Below are 21,233 nucleotides of genomic sequence, written 5' to 3'. Positions count from 1 at the left end.
TGCAATTATTGTGTGAAGAGTGAGTCCTGGGGGATGAGTCCATGGGGAGTTGGAGGTCCTTCTGTCATCACAACAGGTGACGAATATTGCTGCTGCGTTCGCACATTGTTGTATTTTCAATTATAGGTATGGCAGTTTGTGAGCATCTGGAGTGTCTTTGAAGTCCTTGCATGCCTTTGTAATCCGTGGGAAGTGTGTATTCCTGATGTATTCGTATGACTGGCAGGAAGTCAGGAAATGCAGTTCTGTCTCTCTCTCTCTCTCTCTCTCTCTCTCTCTCTCTCTTGCTCGGCCTCGTTCCCTCTCATCCCCTACTCAACAGCTGTCCCCTGCTGTTTCTGTCCATCAAACAGGCTGCTTCTGAGCGCAGATTGTTTTTCTCATGTAAATGTAATTGATTTTCTTTGGTTGCCTCTTCTTTGTTGTTGTTTTTCCCTTTCTCGCTGTCCTATAAAAAGAGTAGTCATCCAAGATCAACAGATTAAATTTTAGCATGATCGATTTTTGGAAGGTATTCTCTTCAAACCCAATATGCTCGACTTTTTTCAATGCAATGTAGTGAATGTGGTGGAGAAGGTATTCAATTGAATTACTATAACAATTTAAATCTTTATAATTATGGAATAGGCCTTGAATTGAAGACAAAAATTCACTACTGTGGCGATGTGAATCTACCTTATGTTGAAGAATTCCAATTTACATTCCAAAAAACATTTTTAATTAATGTTAAGATTCAACATTTACGAAGGGAAAGTTTACCGGCCCGAGAATACATGCAAATAGCTAATCAAACCACTTATCAACTGAAATCATTGAAAATAAAAAAATATATATATAATGTTTTAATATAATTTGCATACTGAATGAAAAATGTACTGAAATGAAAAATGGAAAGAAAAAGCAATTAAAAATATGCAAAATATTATATTTGTTTCTGACTAAGGGAGGCGTTGTAAAGGAAGCTAGCGAGAGGGAAGAATAGGAGAGAGAGAGAGAGAGAGAGAGAGAGAGAGAGAGAGAGAGAGAGAGAGAGAGAGAGAGAGAGAGAGAGAGAGAGAGAGAGAGAGAGAGAGAGAGAGAGAGAGAGAGAGGAGAAAAGGTTAGGTTACAGAGGAGTTGGGGACTACAGGGGTCTGTGGGATGGACTCGTGTCTGGGACGTTTGTATCCTGAAGCCCTTTTTAAAGCCGCAAAGTGAAACGTCGAAGGCACAGGGAGCGCAGGTTTGAACCCCCTGGGGGGGGGGTCATACATGGCAGACATTGCAGACATGGCAGTTTAACAGTGTTAGCTGTGGGGCGGGAGGCCGGTGGTCTCCGGGCCCGGCTGAGTCATATGAGAGGTGGAGGCGGTGACGGTGGGGGTGAGGGAGGTGTGGGTGGGGTTGGTGGTGGGGTTGATGATGGCAGGGCCTGGGAGGGGGGTAGACTCATGAGTCAGGCAGGTACACTCGCCAACCAAACACCCGGGAGCGACAGAAAGCTTTTAACCGGAGAGTCAGGCGTTGGCCTCAGAGAGGTGAGCGATACATGCGGGTGGATTAAGAGAGACATGAAGGGAGGGAGGGGAGGCGGAGTGAGAGAAAGACAGGAAGAAAGAGAGATGGAAAAAGAAAAGCCCACGGGGATGTGGTTCTAACGGCGTTGACTCAGACCCAGCCATGCGGGCAAACAGACACGATGACGCTTACAAACAAGACCCTAAAATACTTTGGAATGCCTTCCCGGGCAGGTACAAACCCCCCTCCCTGAGAGCGTCCTCAGATCAGACCTGTGGAAGGGGGGTCTGGGGGGGCGTGGTGCAGCCGAATCACGTGCATGAGGAACAGCAACGGAGACAGAGACAGTGACAGTAGCAAGGGCAGAGGGGCGAGGAGTGAAAGGATGGAGAGAACATGAAGTGGCAGCAGAGTAGTAGATGGAGTGGCCCCCTCTCCCCGGAGTTCGCCCCGGTTTGCGTCCTGCCCCAAACTCTCTGAGTAGAATGCCATTGCCTACAAATCAAACCGGGAAAAAGTGGGCTGACATGCCATTACTTTCGCCGGACACCTTTTCACCCACTAACGGCAGACATTAAATATCAGTGCGGGCCATTATAAAGTGCTACTTTACATTGGGCTGGGTGAAAACAGACTGTCAGTAGGAAGGTAGTATGTCTTTCAAATATTTTTCAATATGTCAGGCAGGACTTCGTAAGGGAGTCAACAGAAAGTCAACAGAATAAATATAAGGGAAGGACGCAAGGAAGGGATTTAGGGAAAACTCCATATACTTTGTCGATATAAGGATAAATATGGAGAGGGAAAAGTGAGGGAGAACCAGGAACTAGTTAAATGTCAGATTTCCAATATCTGGTAATCCTTTGGAAATCTGGCTAGATTATCAGCTCTCTTTGACTTCCCTTCCTAATCTTAATGTAAGGACGTGAGGAAGGAAGGTAGGAAGGAAGGAAGGAAGGAAGAGGCCACTAATGTAAGATGGTAAAGATAAAGGAACGACAGAGGTAAGGAAGGAGGTACACAGTACACAGAAGGAAGGAAGAATATAATGATGTTAATAATAAAATAACATGTTGCTAGGCATTCTGGGTACTGCCTTTAATCCATTCAATGTTGAGGTGCCTGGGGCATGGACAAAAACTGCCAGAGGTAAAGTAAGAACAGAAGGATTAATTTCAGGGTAGGACAAAGGTTATAGGAATTACAAAACCACAACACCACCAATAATTAAGTATCATTATGAACAAATTTGCCCTGGATTGTAATCGTTTCATGGTTATAGCTTTGAATTACAAAGTGATCAGCCAGAGGCCAAAAAACGTTCTAAAAACAAAAAAATATAGAAAAAAAAGTAAAAAAAAAAAGAAAAAGTTAGATTTAAAAGTGAAAAATGCCAAAAGAAAATGGAGTTCTTGTCTTCAGAGTAGACATTATCGTGTGGAATGAAACCCAGAAACATGGCAGCTAGCAAAACGTAGAATGCAAAGAAACTAGCAGAGAATATGAAATAGCCTCTGAAGCCTCTCTCAAGATGGAGAGAGGGAACTGGGAAGCTGAGAGAGAGAGAGAGAGAGAGAGAGAGAGAGAGAGAGAGAGAGAGAGAGAGAGAGAGAGAGAGAGAGAGAGAGAGAGAGAGAGAGAGAGAGAGAGAGAGAGAGAGAGAGAGAGAGAGAGAGAGAGAGAGAGAGCATGGATGGGCAAGACTTTGAACACAGAACTGTTTTTAGCTGAGTCTTGGGCACCTGCGACCTCCATGCGTGCCATCCGTGAGGCAGTTCTCTGTCTTGCATGCAGCAACAGGAAGCATGGATGTTAGAGGTCAACAAGGCTGTGCACAGAGGGACACAATTCCTATGCAGCAATCATTGAAGATCGAAAGGCATTATAATATCACCCCACTGCTGGGATTTGGTCCGTGAACCGTGTTAGGAATCTAAACGGATCCATCCTGAACTGTAATAACCATATTAATCAATGTGGAAGTATCAGGATTGCCAATTGCAGAGACGAAGAAATTTGGGAGATTTATTTTAATCAAATCCCTTAAGAGTTGAGCCTTGGAAAGAACGTTGCAGGTTCGCGGCAGGCTCTAAAAGGCATCATCCGTCACAACGTTAAGTAAGTCTTATTATGGATGCTGCCGTTATTGTCAGAGGAGCTGTTTTCAACATGGTACACTCCCAGAGGTTGAAATGACGATGAATGACCAAAGGTGACTTTCTGCAATTATGGAAACAAGGGAACACGAGATGGCATGTCGAAAACATTATGAAGCTAAAGTTAATATAAAGGATTATCATGTTGTAGTCCGTGTGTTAAGTTTGAATCTGATAATTGGGACATGCCTTCATGCAATCAAGGATATATATCTGTGTCTAGAATAGTATTGTAAGGCTGCATGTGGTCTGGTCAAGTATAGATACATGTATCCATAAAAAGTACATTGAAGCATATATAAATGTTTATAAAAGAAGCCAAGTGAAGGTGTTGGTTTTAGTTGTAGCTTATTTGTATTGTCCTGGATGAAATGTACAAGATGTGGAATTTGGTATTCCACATATCCTGGTTTCAATATCTAAAGAATTAGAACTAAAAACACTCAATATGCCACCATAATACAAACCTGTTGGTCTCATAATTAAAAAAATATATAGAAATTTGATACAAGTCATTGCCATTTGTCAGGCAAAGATTGGATGTGAAATGCAACATTTTATTTGAAAATACATTTCCTGGGGGAAGGTTGAAGCGACTGATAGAACCAAACATTCTGCTAAATGATGTGATCTGATACAAAGCACAACAACGTCATTACATTGAAGGGATGATTGAAGTGTTGTTTTGACAAGACATTGCACTCTTTGTGTTGCATTTCAATGGCAATCCATTTCTAATCGGTGTAACATAGAAAACTAAACAAACAATCAGAATAATTCAATTATAATATGGACGATTCAGTATGGTTTTGGTTGGAGGCTTCTTATTGATTGTGGTATAAGTAACTTGTTATTAAATGCAATAAAACATAAAAGCTAGGGCTGTTTGGAGAAACCAGCCACAGTAAGCTAGATTTTAAAAGTATCCAACAGAAAGAATCCCACCCATCCCTTCAGGCCTCCCTCCAGGCCAATCCCCCAAAAACACCTGATAATCTCTCAAGTGTTATCCATAGCTCTGCTTAGCCCTGTGGAAGACTTTGGTCATGCGCGATGTGAGCATGTGCAGAGGGCGTTGAGGTAGCCGGTAGGTAGGTAGACAGGCAGGTAGGCCCTCCAATCCTTTCATTCAGGCCTAATGAAACGATTGGACAGGCTTACAGTCCCCCGACAGCTGATTGAACTTTTTGTCTGATTATTACATTTATTGACTGCTGTCGGTATTTCAAGCAATTTTAAAAGAAATAGGGAAAAAAAATTCTCCTGAACATTGGCTATTTTGAGGTGAAAAGAACCTTATCAAATCCAAAAAGCGTTGGTGTGTAAATGTCTGTGTGTTTGCAATTGTGTGTGTTTGTGTGTTTGCAAGTTGGTGTGTGTGTGTTTGTGTGGGCACGTGAAGGTTTGCAAGTGTGCGTGGCTGTGTAAGTGTGTAAGTGTGTGTGTGTGAGAGTGTCTGTGTGTGCATGGGAATGTTTGCAAGTGTGTGTGGCTGTGTAAGTGTGTCGGTTGGGGTGACAGGTGCTTGTGTGTCTAGTGAACCAGCGCAGTCTCCCAGATGAGGATCAGCTCTTCCCGCTTGACTGTGAGGGTGCTTCAGCACTTGGTCCATGACCTGCTCAGCACCATAGACTGTGTTCCCAGAGCACGTTCTCCAGACAAGGAGAGAGACACCCAAAGCTCACTCTGAGTAGAGGATGAGTAATGCATTGGAATACATAATCTTAGAGTCCAGATTGGACCGCTTCTAAATGTCATACAAGCCATGATATTTATGATTTTTGAAAGATGGTGGTGGGTGACTTGGCAGCGTGGATATCCGGCATGTCTTTTCAGTTCAACATATGCTTGGTTCTTTGTCGATGTTTTTACAATATATTTGGCAATGAGTTGTCATGGTTGCATGTGTGAAATGTGGTTACAAAAAAATCCAGAATGATGCATGTAATATTATAGGAACTAGAGTTTTCGCGCGTCCATGCGCACGCTCAACCTCTAGTTGTTATTAAACCCATAGCAATAATGTATATATAATAATGTGGAAACTCCAGTCGATAATGTAACACATTTTCTGAGCGCATAATAAAAAGATTTTGCCTATAATTTTAAAACGTATAACATTCGTTCGCAACAAATTAAGTGCCAACAATTAAATGTTTTTTAACCATTCAGTGAACAAAAGGAAACAGGCTGATTATCATTTAGGGGGCCACTCAATGGCATGCAGAAGCGTCAACCGCTGTGGACTTTTTTTTATATATCAAAATGAACAACCCGCCGTTGCTTGTCGAGGTGAGAAATTGTCTCTTCCCTTCTTTTACCGCTATTTCTACAGTCTATAGACAGAACGGGATACCTGGGAGAGATTTTTCGACAGCGGAGCCGTTATGTTTAAAAACATAACGTCTTAACTGGGTGAGTTTGTCGCTGTGGTGTGTGTGTGTGTGTTCTTACCTGGGCGTGTGTTTCGATGGCGGTGCAGTTATGTTTTAAAACATAAAGTCTTACCTGGGTGAGTTTCGCTGCGGTGTGTGTGTGCTTGGCGTGTGTGTTCTTACCTGCGCGTTTGTCGATGGCGGGGCCTTTATGTTTAAAAACATAAAGTCTTACGCAGCATGCACACTGCACCGTCCATCAACAGATGACAGAAGGCATGGCTGACGAGTGGGGGAGTAGTCTGACATATCCACTCGCTTTCCCGGGTCGTTTCACAAAGGTGATTTTCATTGGTCAGAGCCCGAGTTGTGTCACAGTGCATACATTTGCATACGCAATCTGATTGGATGACGGATCCGTCGCTGCCTGAAAATTGAAAAATATGTATTTAAATTATACCTACTTATGACTTATTTTTAGATTGATTTAACTTCAGTGAAGAAAAATGTAATCGTTGATTAAGAAATAATTAGGGGAAAATGTTATTCAGTACATTACTTAGCAGACGCTTTCATCCAAAGCGACTTACAGTTAATACACACATTGACCGACCGACGGCAGAGTCAATGGGATGAAATGCAAGGAGCAGTTAGTGTCTTGCTCAGGGACAAATCAACACTCAGCTAAGAGGAGCTGGGGATTGAACTAGCAACCTTTTGGTTACAAGACAACTGCTCTACCTGCTCAGCTAAGCCAAAGCATCTTTGTATTGTAATATCTTTGTTTTTTAATATCTCTCAGAATGTGAACAAAGTTATTTGATATTTTTTAATTCAATAACAATGTATATTTGCACTGGCCAAAAACCTTCAAGGGGATAAACGGTGGGATTAGGAGCATTTTGCAAAGATCTTTGCACAATCTGTCTTTGTGAATTAACTATTAATTATTCCAACCCTCCCATAAGAGTGCCAAGTCAGCCTCGACCAAGTCAACCCAGCCTTTCTCCTCAGTCTTTTTTGCTCACTAAAGGATAAGCAAAGACAGGCAAACACACCAGCTGGAAAGAAACCGCTAAGGCTTGAATCAGACATTTGCTGACATGTAAATTAATAGGCAGGCATAAATCCCTGTTACGTACGAAGCCGATTTTAAAGCAAGCAAAACAAGCAAAATAATCAGCCACTAGTAACATTTGGATGTCCTTTTTTTTTGTGCATTATTTAACATCTGCTAGTGATGCTGACAAAGGCTTAATTTATGATGATGGCAATTTAGATTTCCTGTGTTGCAGGAAGTAGTGTGCATGATGTGGTGGATATAAAGTGACGCATTAAGTGTATGTCATCATTAAGCGTGCGTAAAAAGGTTTCTGCACAGCTATGAGTCAGCCACTCCGCTGATTGAATGTGTGCTTTAATAGATCTTTGCATGGCGTGAATATATGCCGATGGTGATCTTGTGTTGATGATTTTGACATGCAATTATTATTGCAATAACAATTACAATTAGATACAAAGTTTATTTTTGTGCAGCTTTCAGAATTTAAGAATAGACTAACAGCATGCCAGGCTTGTTCCTTCATGCTTAGAAGACCTGAAATCAAAAACACACTCAAACACACACACACACACACACACACACACACACACAGAGTTGTAGATTAAAGCTGCATGGTAATTATCAGTTCTGATAAATTATCCGATAATGGGAAATTCGTTTTCGCAATTAGGATTTCGTAAAAGAGCCTATAATTCCTCGTCAATACTACTTCCATTGGCTCAAACACAGGGCTTAACAAATGCTACACACTGTTGCAGAAGTTTCACTTGAAATGAAACTACTGTTTCACTTGAAGTGAAACTACTGCACCTGAGCAGAGCCAAGTGGTATGGGCGTAGTATATTAGTGAGGACAAAAAAAGGGTGAATATGTCATCGCTGCCTTGGAGGTTTTTCAGAGTCGCAGAGGACGAGAGCACGATTGCTATTTGCAATAGATGTTCTGCTAGGGTTCCCAGGGGAGATAAAAAAAGCAGCATCCGTAGTTTAACTAGGGATGTAAGTAAAAAAAAAAAAATCAAATACACAGTCCATATCTCAAAGAGTATTTGTGTACTCGTTTGTTAGCTGTTTTTCTCTTCATCCGTACAAATATCATAAGTTACTTGAAAAAAATTTGCATTTCTGTTATTCCGATGTCTTTCGATCATGGTAGATACTGTTCTAACACCTCAAAAAGACATGAACTGTAATTAGGATGTCTGCTGTTTTTAATTAAACCTCATGGTACATATATTGCTTGGCTGCAGTACACTTCACTTCAGTTTTGATGTTGGGACGCCTACCTGGAGGGCCTTATTGTAAATCTTGGATCGCCGGGGAACTCCACCCACCCAGGCCAGACACTAAACATTGGCAAACAAGAAACTATTTTTGTCTCAACAACAATATGTATCAAAATTGATTATGCTTCGAAAATATATAAACATACTTAACATAATATAAAATCGACCGATATCGGTTGTCAAAAGTTACAACCGAACCCTGTAATAACTACATGATCAGTGGTTATGCTATGGTAATGTAGCTAAAGCAAAAGTTTAATTATGAACACGACGTTCCCCTTCTGTTTATCATCGTTCTATGGTGGGTCCATGCCTTAATGCCTGGGTAAAGGGGGGTGTCACAAATATTTGGCCTGTTACGCCCTTTGAGACTGTAATGGTGATTAAGGGCTATACAAATAAAATTGAATTGAATTGAATTAATCGTAAGCCCCTCCCCATATCTCTCAACCAATCAGTACCTCATTCAGTCATTCATGCTGGGCACTTGTCTGATGCTTTCGTTGAGTGCCCCTTCAACTCCGGGATTAAGCTCCACCTGTCTACAGAGAAAGAGATTACGTTCTCCAGGGCCGAGGCACTCCATCCATAGTCTCACCCCCACCAGAGACTGGACGCCATCAGGGGGGAATCTTACCCCGGCATCCTTCCATCCGTGGTCCCAATTAAGAATCATTTGATGTTGTCTAATCGTTAAATTGTGTTGTCAACAAATGTTGTGGTTCATTTGAAATATTAGTTCCTCCTGAATGAAATGGCGGATAGTGTCAGTCTATATAAAAAATGGCTTTGATGCTTAATGCTAGGCTGTAAACACCGGAATACAGTATTACATCAGTGATGCATATGCACTATGCTATTCTTACACACAAAATATCCTCAGAAACAGATTTTCCGTTCCAGCCAGCTGCTATCTGAGCTGTGTTTTTGACTTTGCCTTGTCTGTTTTGCTCTGAATGCATGCATGGGCAGTATTTGAGTGTGTGAGGAAGAGAGGGAGAGAACGAGAGGCTGGTCTGCTGTTGTCCTGTGTACTGTTGTGCTTGCACTGTCCAGGGAGACAGGCAGATCAATTCATGATTTTGCTAAATAATTGATTTTCTCCTCTGCTGAAAAGTTGAACACAACATTACTAGCTGAGCTGCAGAGTGATACATGTGCATGCACGCACGCACACACACACACACACACACACACACACACACACACACACACACACACACACACACACACACACACACACACACACACACACACACACACACACACACACACACACACATATGTTCTTTCCTGAACTATGAACGGCCTCAATGTAGTGATGACTTGACATCGGTTGGTTACATGGAGGCCAAAGACCAGCAGCTATCACCCCAGCCCCCCCCCCCCCACACACACACACACACACACACACACCAGCCCTTTAAAATCATGATCAATCTGGTTGACGATGACAAGTGACAGCGGTGTCATTTAAATTGCCCCCTGAAATCAATCACTAGGTCGTTACTTCATGTTACAACCCTCACACTCACAAAACTGAGACCCACAGGAAATGAAAGACTGGCATGCTCTCAGACTTCATCAGCTGTCTGTGTAAACTACGGATGAAAATATCATCATAATTAGGTGTACTTGCAATGTTAATTATTATAAAAACTGATAATACTATAAAAACAGTTGTATTACTGGACATAAAAACACGAAGAAAGCATTGGTTTGTATACTAAGCTATTTGTGTGCAAATAATGATTTAAATGTTGTTGTGCTATAGTTGTTATCGTGACAGCAGCTGTTTACCAGAAAGCTTCAGTTAGACGTTGTTGTCTTTATAAATACTGTATTCTATATAGTTAAGGGTGAACTCTCTTGTAAATTGATCGCAATGCTGGCATTATTATTATTTCAAAACTTTGTTTCTTGTGATGTCAATAAATCATGTTACACTTGCGGATCATCCAGATTTACAGAGCATATGCCAGATCACAGTCACTTTAGATTAATAGACGTACAAGAACACCAGCAATAACCTCTGGTCCAGATACGCACAGATGGCTCAGCGACTGCAAAACAGAGGGAGATGGATAAATTAACTAAATCATATATTTTGTGAAGAAAGAGAGAAGACAAAAGATAGCCAAAGACTGACAAAAAAAAAGACTTATTATGGCATTTTTTAAAAACATCTCATGAATACTAATGTTAATATTCATAATTTGTTTTGTTTGGCCAACGATAAAATCCTTTCAGCCATGTGAACAGTTGTAGAGCTTTGAATTTTAATTGTTTTGGAGATGTTAATGTCCTCACCATGAAGTCGATATACCGTTCATCGCCTTGGCTTTGATTTATATTCTCGACCTCTCTTCGTCTTCACAACTTCTCAATCCCAATCCGAAATCTTTGATTGTCCTTAGGACAAGACACAGAGGAATTTGCTTAGGTTAAGATGCGTGCCTAAAAAAATACAAGTGAACGACAACACAAAGTAAGATTTTGCTTCCATACCAACCATGCAACCAGAAGTCTGTGAGATGCAGCACCTCCCTCTCTCTCAATCAAGGCAGAAAATCCCCAACCTCTGCTCCCCCCAAAAAGATGGTGTCCAGTCCACCTAGTGGCAAAGATGTATACTTAGTCCCGCCTTGGGATCTGATGGATGTCCAAAGCATCACAAACCTTATGTCTTACTGTATGTCCCCCCCAGATATCCGGGGTATCGAGGACTTCCTGGACCGCACGTCCCAGCAGGGGCTGGACGTGTCCCTGCAGAAGGTGGAGGCCAACATCAACATGATGATCACCAGCCTGTTCAGGACCATGCGGACGGAGGAGCTCCACCGCTACCGCGACACCCTGCGCCGTGCCGTGCTCTTCATGAGCCCCGCCACCGCCAAGGCCTTCATCTCCGAGGTAGGGTGCACGCACGCGCACATGCACACACATACATGCATTCTTTCACATATGCACCGCACGCACACACACCTAGGTATTCACACGTAAAGCATCCTTTCTTTATTATTATCCTTACTTTGCCCATGTCCCTTCCTTACGACTTATTGTTGCGTGCACATATCGGCAACTTTTTTGACATTTCACAGGAAGCATTTGTTGACCTTGTCCTGAACTTTTGAATCCAAAAATAACACCTTAATTCATGTTATTGCAGAGCTATCTGCCTTCAGCTTCACTCGTCATTATTTATCCGTACAGAAGTCACAGGTATATGGAGGCGACATATTCACATTCACACTCTACTTCTTCAGGTATACAGACCTAGAAACCTTTTGAAGACATAAAATATGTTCTTTTGCCTTTTTACAAGATTTATTTATTAATTGTATTAATTGTATAGGTCAAATGTTAATATTTGACCTGGGTATTTCTGCAAAACTAAAACCAGCAGATATATGCTCTTTGGTCAAATTAACTAGTCCACCTATTCCATTGTGCGATTCTTAGCTGATTATCTGTGCCTACATGTATTAATTATGTGCCCAAGTGCTCGGTTATTGCCCCTGGCCTTTGGAGCTGAATCAAGCAATTTCTCTCCTAATTAAGCAGATCAATTGAAAACAGTAATTACTTATTTTCCTGCGCCCATGCCTTATACATGAGGCTGGGAACATGACACACATGGGCATTTACATTATAAATAGGGATACACTCCTTACATCTCCCTGTATTCTAACAGGCGGTCTCCCATCTCTCCTCCCCCCTATCTGTCTCTCTTCTTTCTGCACGGTTCTTCAGCCAATTTGTCCCTTCTTTTTTTTTCGTCTAGCCCTGCAGAGGTAGACAATTAGGAAGAGCTTCTTCGCCTCTTGTACGTAAATGATACAGAGGGTCATGGTTGAAAGCAATAGGCTGCAGTGTTGGTTATGAATTTATAATGAGGAGGGTATATCGTAGGACGCTGCTTAATCCCATGTGTCGTGTTCTCAGCGCGCTTTAATTAAAAGTGACCTCAGAAAGAGCAATCAGAATCTCATTTGGTTGGAGGCATGACAGAAAAGGGGTTAAGACACACAAACACGCTTTGTATGCATGCGTAACTGCACGCGTGCACGTGTGTGTGTGCATAGAAACACATCCACTGACATTTAATGGCCATTGAAAGTATAAAGTTGACATTAATGTTCTTAAACTGCATTTAGGTTCATTATAAGCACAACATAATATAGACGCTTCACACCTGCCTGTTACATAATTGCATGTTTTTGATCCCACTCGGTATTTTGATAAAAGTGTCTGCTACATGACGATATTGGGAAGTGGTAATTATTATTGGATCTTAAAAGCATATTTTATTTGTGCATTTTATTCTTCTTCCAAAATAAACACTTCTGAAAGCAAGTCAACGTAACATCGGTGTGTGTCGCTCCAACAGAGACGATTCCTCTTTTCTTCTCTCTTGCAGTGTAACACATATTTAACCTGCATTAGTCAAATGATGGGTTTATAGAGATTGAGATGGATGAGATGAAGGGGAGGGTCCGTTAATGCGGGCGTTGGAAGATTGATGATTGAAAAATGTTGAATTAACTGAGTGAACGAAAAGGCGAGGCAAAGTTATGAGGACAGAGACACCAGCTGAATTCGAACAGATTGCCTGGACCCTGTTCTAGTGCTAACGAATCATACAGACCACTCTAACACATGGACTATGGTTAAGTGAGCCACAGGGGTCTATTGAGAGACTAAAAAAGACCCAAGTTGTACGAACGGCAAACATTGACGAGAAATGGGAGAAAATAGTAGGAGGGCATCCTTTGCTGTCATGTGAAGGGGGAAGGGATGCAGCAAAGTAAGGGATGTAGCAAATAATGGAATTGGAGGGGAAATACAACAACTCGGTCTTAGTTCATTGATAAGAAAATCGGACTGAAGAAGGATTAAGCAATGGCAAAGTAACATTAACAAAATGGCAAGATTATAAACGGGGAGGAGCTGACAAAATAGTGCAGTGCTGCATACAAAGCCTGTCTTGGAAAACGCTGAGACTCAAGCTCTGATTGCACATCAGGGTTGTCATGCATGTGTTGCTTGTCACTCCCTCATGCCATTTTTCTATGATTTCTTTCTTTTTTTGTGTGCCCATGCTGTGATGTAAGCCCAGCAGGGAGGAATGATGAACATCTGTTGATTTTTTTAACTGAATGATTCCAACAAATGCACACATGCACAAACAAACAAACAAACACACACACACACACACACACACACACACACACACACACACACACACACACACACACACACACACACACACACACACACACACACACACACACACACACACACACACACACACACGTAACACTCTATGAAAATCTGCCAAATGTATGACCACCCCCATCCATGGTGGCACCGTATTTCATAAAGCTAACTCTAAAGGGAACTGAATTGTTTTGGTTGGAATTGAAACAGCTTTTCAGAGCCATAGTCCCTACTGATACTTTGACTACTGTATGTATTACCGTTCAGTAAAATGAAGCATATTCAGTTGTTTATCATCCAGTAAATTAAATGTCCTATGTATTTCCCTCAGCAAATAAACAGTCTACCAACCAACATTGTATGCATTTAATTTGCATTAATCTGCATTCCCTTTATTCAGTGTCTATCAGTCCAATTGGTAAATTGGTTTTGCATACCGAGTTGTTAAGACCACTAGCATGCTTTGGTGACCTAGACTTTTGTCTCACAAAATATTTTGTAGTGATGGGTTCATAATGATTATTTGGTTGTTATCGTAGTGTTTAATCTTACTCTTGTGCTAACCTCATCCCTTTATGTTGTGAAAAGAGCAACGCAAGATTGTTTGATATAAAACTGGGAGATATCTAGTTGGAAGAAATGGGGGGATAATTAGAGAGATGTGAGACCGAGAGGCAACAAAGAGATATAACTGGAATGGAAGCAGGAAGGAAGGAAATGGTAAAAGGAAAGAACAGCAATACAAACTACAGCCTGGGGTACGGATTCAAGTGGCTAGGATGTTCAAGAACCCCAAAAAGTAAAAGTTAAGGACAGTGGAGGCTTAAGGGTAGAGATGTGGACAATGGTGTTACTCTGTACAACACCGCATATATTAATATATACATCTAATAATTGCACACACATATGCCACACATGCATACAGAGAGACACAAACACGCACACAAACAGCCACACACACACACATGCACGTGCACGCGCGCATGCATGCACAAGCACACAACCCATCAGGCAGAGATGGCCTGTTATTTGTTTCAGTTTTCAGAGCAGCTGAAGGGCAGTTCAAGGGCTCTGTATCTCCCCTTGAACTTTATCGCTAGACAGATATGCCATTATGGTCATACCCTTAAACGCTTGTGTGTGTGTGTGTGTGTGTGTGTGTGTCTTTGTGGATGATTATCTGACCAAATTGCATTGAGAAAGCCTGATGATTGTTGAGCATTACTGTCAGAGAGCTAAAATGTGTATGTGCTATGTATTTGTTTATGTGTGTGTGGGGGGGGGTTGTATGTGTCTGCGTTGTAAGGAGTGGAAGAGGTAAGCACTATTGGCTAGGGTTTGCATTAGTTTGTAAATTTTCTGTCTGTTTAGACACACTGGCATACAAAACATATCACATGGACGTAAACAAACACACATTCACACACACAGCTATTGAAGTTGACACAAAAATGATGATGTTGATACAATGCAAATGTATAAGCAGTCTGTAAGCAGTAAGCATATGCATCCCACATCCTTTTATCCTGAAATTCTTAGGATAACCGACGGTTGACCTCCTATTCTTCCTCCTCCTCCTCCTCCTCCTCATACTCCTCCTCCTCATACTCCTCTTTCCCTTTCACGCCTCTGGAATTACAGAGTGTTCCTAAGTATCCGAGCACACGTGTGCATCCATCCATGCATCCATCTACAGCTCCACCTACATGTGGGAGCCACTCGCACCGATTTCAGCAGTTCATTGGGCCTGCATTATGAATGACAGGGACCGTAAACCTTCTGGGAGGTTCCTCTCCTTGTGTGAAGTCATCCATTATGGAACGTCACGGGAAACGACCCTCAACAGCATCCTAAAATGCAAGCATGCACGCAAGCACACACTCACATACACAGACACATGCTCACATACACACACACATGCGTGCACGCACATACGTAAATGGGTTGTGAAACCTTCTGTTCTGTGGGCAGTAGGTTTTACAATATTTTAGATGAGAGTGAAAAGTATAAAACAATACGGGTAATTGAATGTGTCCATCCCCTGCACATCACTCCTTTGTTTGCTTCTATCACTGTGGACGGTTGTATGATTTTGGACACTCGTGTTTAGTGTTATTTATGCACTATGTGTCTTTAATGGGACGAAAAGCGTGAGGAAAGAGGTGGAGAGAGATAATGAAATAAAAGGAGAGATTAAAGTGGACAGGGAAATGGGGAAGGCTGTTCAGCCAAGAAATTAAACATGGAGAGAAGATAGATTCCAATGAGGACGGTAACACGGAACGGAGACAACTAGCACAGCCAAGTGAGAAAGACGGGCACAAAATAAAGAATAAATTAGAGAAAAATAAGAAAAATGTCTGTCAACCGAGCAGCAGGAGCTCTGAGTGCCTGTACAATCAATGGTTGCTCGATGACAAACGATGAATAAAGGTTGTCTTAATAAAATAAAAAAGCTCCAAAAGTGTTTGGGTAGACAGACGTGAACCACTTGAGGTTGGCTGATGAAAAAGGGTCTGCCTGACACCTGTTAGTGTTGCGTAATACTTTGTGTTCTTCTTCTCTGCTAGTGTGCCAAAGCACCGTCGTCAGGGGCAATTGTCCGCAAAGGAAGTGTCGTGCTGCCCGATAGTCATGCCTAAGGGACATGCTTTTGTTCTCCTGTAATTCTGGTAATTTTGTGTGCTATGTCAAATCTTGGATGTTTGAACAAACATTTTGTTCAGGACAAAAGTGTGTGCTGTGGTCACGCTTTGGTGACAGGACACAGAGAGAGGCAGACATTTAAGGTGTAATTTAGTGTAATTTAGACACAGCTTAACGATGGGCACCTCACAAAGACACCAATTTGCTAACTTGCATGTGCTATGCTTTGTCCATCAAACTTTTAGTGTACTATTATGTTCTTGCCTACCATTCTTTTAGTCATGAAGCTCTAGTGTTACAGGGGAATAGCCTACATTCACAGTTCAGGTGTTGACCCGCCATCAATCAGCCTTCGCCTTCCATCACTCTATCTAGGTTTTCCTCCATCTCTTCATCATTGTATTCTTTCATCTATTTATCTTTCCCCCCAACCAACCATTAATTTATCCATCCATCATTCTCTTCGTCCTTCTGTTCATACATCCATCTATCATCCATCCATGTATCATCTATATGTAGTTTGATCCACGGTTCTGCTGGTGAATCTCATGGTGTAAAGTGTAGTTGTTTTTTGAAGCCTCTATCATCTGGCTTGTTCTGCAGAGTGCTCCTGGACGATGCCCCTTGTGTCGTGGTAAATGGAAAGCCTCTTTTTCCATGCTGGGTCCTTTAAAAGATCTCACAATTGTGTGTGTGTGTGTGTGTGTGTGTGTGTGTGTGTGTGTGTGTGTGTGTGTGTGTGTGTGTGTGTGTGTGTGTGTGTGTGTGTGTGTGTGTGTGTGTGTGTGTGTGTGTGTGTGTGTGTGTGGTATTTCTATTTTCCGGTTTATCGAAAGGCCAGTCCTACACCAGACAGCACACAACAAACAAACACATGCGTCTTCATATCTTTACTTTCTCCTCCCCATCATATTTATCCCTTATTGTAGATGTTGTCCTGCTTCTGTTCACTTTCTCCATTTCTTCATATGCTGGATCCCCTGGATTCCACCATTCATTGTTGTGTTAGTGGTGGGGATTATTGTCGTCTAATCCTCTCAACTCTAACTCAGTCTCTCTCTCTCTCTCTGTGTCTCTCTCTGCCTTCTCTCTCGCTCTCGCTCTCGCTCTCTCACTCTGTCTCTGTCTCTGTCTCTCTCTCTGTGTCTCTCTCTGCCTTCTCTCTCTTGCTCTCGCTCTCTCTCTCTCTCTTTAAATCTCTCTCTCGCTCTCTCCCTCTAAATCTTTGTGTGCAAGACACACACACACGTGCGTGTTGACTCAGGCGCTGTCTCTGGGTAACGGGGTCCGACTGGGGGGTCAAACAGCTTCCCTTCCGTGGCCTCCAGTGGCTGATGAGGAAATGTAGAGAGCTGTGCTGGCAGTCAATGAAAGGACAGAGCCTGTAATCTGCTGTCTTCTGTCTCACGAGGCTCCCCCTATCCGGCCTTAACATCTCAGCCTCGCTCCTAATATTAGACTGCAGCTCATGCTCCACTGCCACCGGTTCCCCTATCTGGCAGTAACATCTCAGCCTCGAATGTGTGTGGATGATGGCTGATTTAAGCAGCCTCACCTGGCTAAGTATGATTGGACTATGAACCTGTTGCACATTCCCTCATCAGTGTGCAATAGCCATCTCCACACTGGAGCAACTGTAACGGCTGGGAAATAGGACTCAAAAGCACGACTCAGGTGGCAGGAGTCTGTGTAGAAACATTTGGCAGATTTTCCTTTCCTAGCGGATAGGTCGGTACAAGGGAAAGCATTGGTAGATCAGAGAAACAATCTGGCAGGGAGAAGACCAAGACGTAGTCGGTCGGTACATGGGTAGTCACTTGGAAACCCGGCAAATAATCCGGCAGGGAGAAGGCAAAGACGTAGTCGGTAGTAAACTGGCAGGAATCAGAAAACCGGGAACCGTAAATATCACTAGGAAAATGCTGTGACGTTTGATACAAAGAAGAAGAACTCGTGCAGAGGAAGGGAAACACGATGACTAAATACAATAGGAGGGGAATGTTAATGAGGGACAGGTGAAAACAATTTAAGTGAGTGAGTGACAATCATAGACACGAAAAACATAAGGACAGCGAGTGAACCAATCAATGAAGGGGGCGAGATGTGACAGCACCCTTGTCATGTTAATTTACTGGGCGGAGGGGGTTGCTATACTGTCGATCAAATGAGGCGATGCAAAATGTCCGGTGAAAGCACTTAAGTTCGAAGATGAGCCGGCAGCTTTGCCGATGAGACGAGGTAAAGAGTTGCTCTCCTTTACTTTACATTGACACATTGACACAGATGTAAGTAGTATCCTTAGAAGATGGGAATTCCTCTATTCCCTATGGGTTGTGCAGATGCCTAGCCTCCTGTGTAGATTCCAAACCCTAGGCAACAGGCAAGATGTGTCTAAGGAGTCCACGAGCAACAGGTCGTTTAGACTCTTTTTATAGGGAGGTCCATCCCAAACTTCACCTCCTACTCCTGATCTCTGCTAGACTGCTCTCTCCTAGCCCTCTTGCATATGGCAAGACTACACTGAGAATGATCTCTCTGCCTCTCTCTCACTCTCTCTCTATGTATCTATTTTGCACAATGTTTTTGCACAAACAAAAATGTGACTTGCTGAAGATGGTGCATAAAAAAAGCAACATGACAAAAGCTAAATATGTAAATATTCATTGTAAAGAATTTAAACAAATATTTGAATAACAATAATTGCACAATAAGTTAATGTACATGACCAGTACAGTGATTGTCCTGCTTGTTTTAGGAATCATTTTGGTAAATAACAAACAAAGACTTGAACATGTGCTCGCACACACAACACACACACACACAAACACAAACAAACGCACGCATGCATGCACACAATAGTGACACAGAATGTCTGACCTTGCCTGAGGCAATTTCAGTATAGTATAGTGTCTGACATTTCAGGCCATAGGCTAATCTTTGTAATGCACAGGTGCAATTCCCTTTCTGCTGTTCTTGTGCTCTTTATGAACACTGGGTCCAGCTGTAGTCACCTCTTTATGTCCAGGAGTGATGCCTGACAAAAACACATTTTACCCTCCACATTCTTTATGGTTGCACCTCTCCATAACTCTACTTTCAGAGCAGATGGAGGGAACAGCATAGCACCGAAAGTATAACCTTGTTTCTCTGGTCAGCATGTGGTATGGTGGCTCTGTTTAGTTTAGTTTAGTGTTTTATTAGCCATGATATTGTTCTGCCGGGGTACATATACATTAAGGCAAAATTGTTTGCCATACCTCATATTGAGCCCAATATTGAGCATATATATTGAGTGTTTTGTGTTCGGATATACACATGTGATGGACAATAAAAGGGTTTCCTTGATAATAAAGCCTCATGAGCAGTATTGGACACACTTAAACCAGGCTGTTTATTCTCTCTGCTGTATGGTGAAGGGAATAGGGCTGTATATGATGGCACATCCTATCACAGTTAAGAATCACTGGACCGTGAACGAGTTGTGGAGAGTCAACACAATGAATATATATCTCCTTTAAAACAGCCCAACACACACACACCCACACATGTATAAAGTCACGCACACACACACACACACACACACACACACACACACACACACACACACACACACACACACACACACACACACACACACACACACACACACACAATTATAGACGCACATAGTTTTTCTCTAAGCAAGACATGGTTAATGACATTGTGAAGTTTTACCAAACCTGTATGTCTGGTTCAATCAATACACACAGTAACACATACACACATCAATAAGGAGACATACATTCACACCCACACTTACAAACACACCCATCTCCCTTGCTTATTTCAAACTAAATCATGCGACAGCGTGATATTTAGAATTTCCTTATTTTTGCATTTTTTTATCTAATAAATATATAAATGGCTTGACTAACATAAAGCACACACATACACTTACTCACTCACTCACTCTCACACGCACACACACACTTACTCACTCACTCACTCACTCACACACACACATGCCAACTGAGGATGATTCGCGAGAGCCAGTCAGGGCTCTCGCTGTCTTAACACTATATTACATGTCGGATATTAGGATGGCAGACTCTGAGACAGAGCCATTCGGGATAGGCCAGAGGAGAAAGTTGGATGTGTGAAAGGCAATACTAATCGTTAATGGTAGCTCATGAGACATCTGATTGCTTCTTCCTCTCTGGTTTCCCATCAAACAGTCACGACAAATCAATAATGTTGTTTGTCTATGTGGTCTGGTGGGGAGCGCTTTGTGTGACAGCTTGTCAGCATGCCCTGACATTTGGTGGCATTTGAGTGTGTATGTGCTTTCCTTTGTGTGTGCGTGTGTGTGTGTTTGTGTGTGTGTGTGTGCTTGCGTGGAGACAGTGTTTCTGTGTGTGTGTGTGTGTGTGTGTGTGTGTGTGTGTGTGTGTGTGTGTGTGTGTGTGTGTGTGTGTGTGTGTGTGTGTGTGTGTGTGTGTGTGTGTGTGCGTTTGTGTTTATGGAAGAAAACAACAAATGAAAGAAACAATGTCATTTAGATATAGTATGATACTGGAACACACACACACACATACACATACACACACACATACTCACACACACACACACGCACACACACTATTCTACAGGCAGATACTCTGGCATTGGAAGCCTGTTGTGCAGTGGTGTATGACCATATTTGGATCAGCCTCATTAAGAAGACAGTAATTGGGGTGATTTAAAGTCATTAGTTATTTGGAAAATGCTCAGAGCCCCCTGACACCCACGTGCTTCCTGTCACACTGTGGTTCAATGGGCTCATGACTTTATTACAGGCCCCGCTGTGTTTCAAAGTAGAACCAATTTGTTCCATGGAAAATGCTTTTAAAAATCCTCTTTATCCTGCTGCATATCCTATCCAATATACTGCTACTATAACTACTACTACTATAACTAATAGGTTCAAGAATTAGTTCTCGAGTTTAATAGCGAGAAACTCTGTGAAAAAACAG

General features: G+C 42.2%; 1 protein-coding gene across 2 annotated transcripts in view; it reads left to right on the top strand.

The window, feature by feature from the left end:
- grid2 (glutamate receptor, ionotropic, delta 2) overlaps positions 1 to 21,233 on the top strand; it is a 376,215-nt gene that overhangs the window by 237,615 nt on the left and 117,367 nt on the right. For both annotated transcript variants that reach the window (XM_030358523.1, XM_030358524.1), the window contains exon 4: positions 11,084 to 11,289. In XM_030358523.1, coding sequence (XP_030214383.1) covers positions 11,084 to 11,289 — 206 coding nt within the window. The remainder of the gene's footprint in view (positions 1 to 11,083; positions 11,290 to 21,233) is intronic.

This window comes from Gadus morhua, chromosome 6, assembly GCF_902167405.1.
Source record: "Gadus morhua chromosome 6, gadMor3.0, whole genome shotgun sequence".
Lineage (NCBI taxonomy): Eukaryota > Metazoa > Chordata > Actinopteri > Gadiformes > Gadidae > Gadus > Gadus morhua.
Note: the sequence above shows the minus strand (reverse complement) of the source record. Positions and strands in the feature narration are given on the sequence as shown.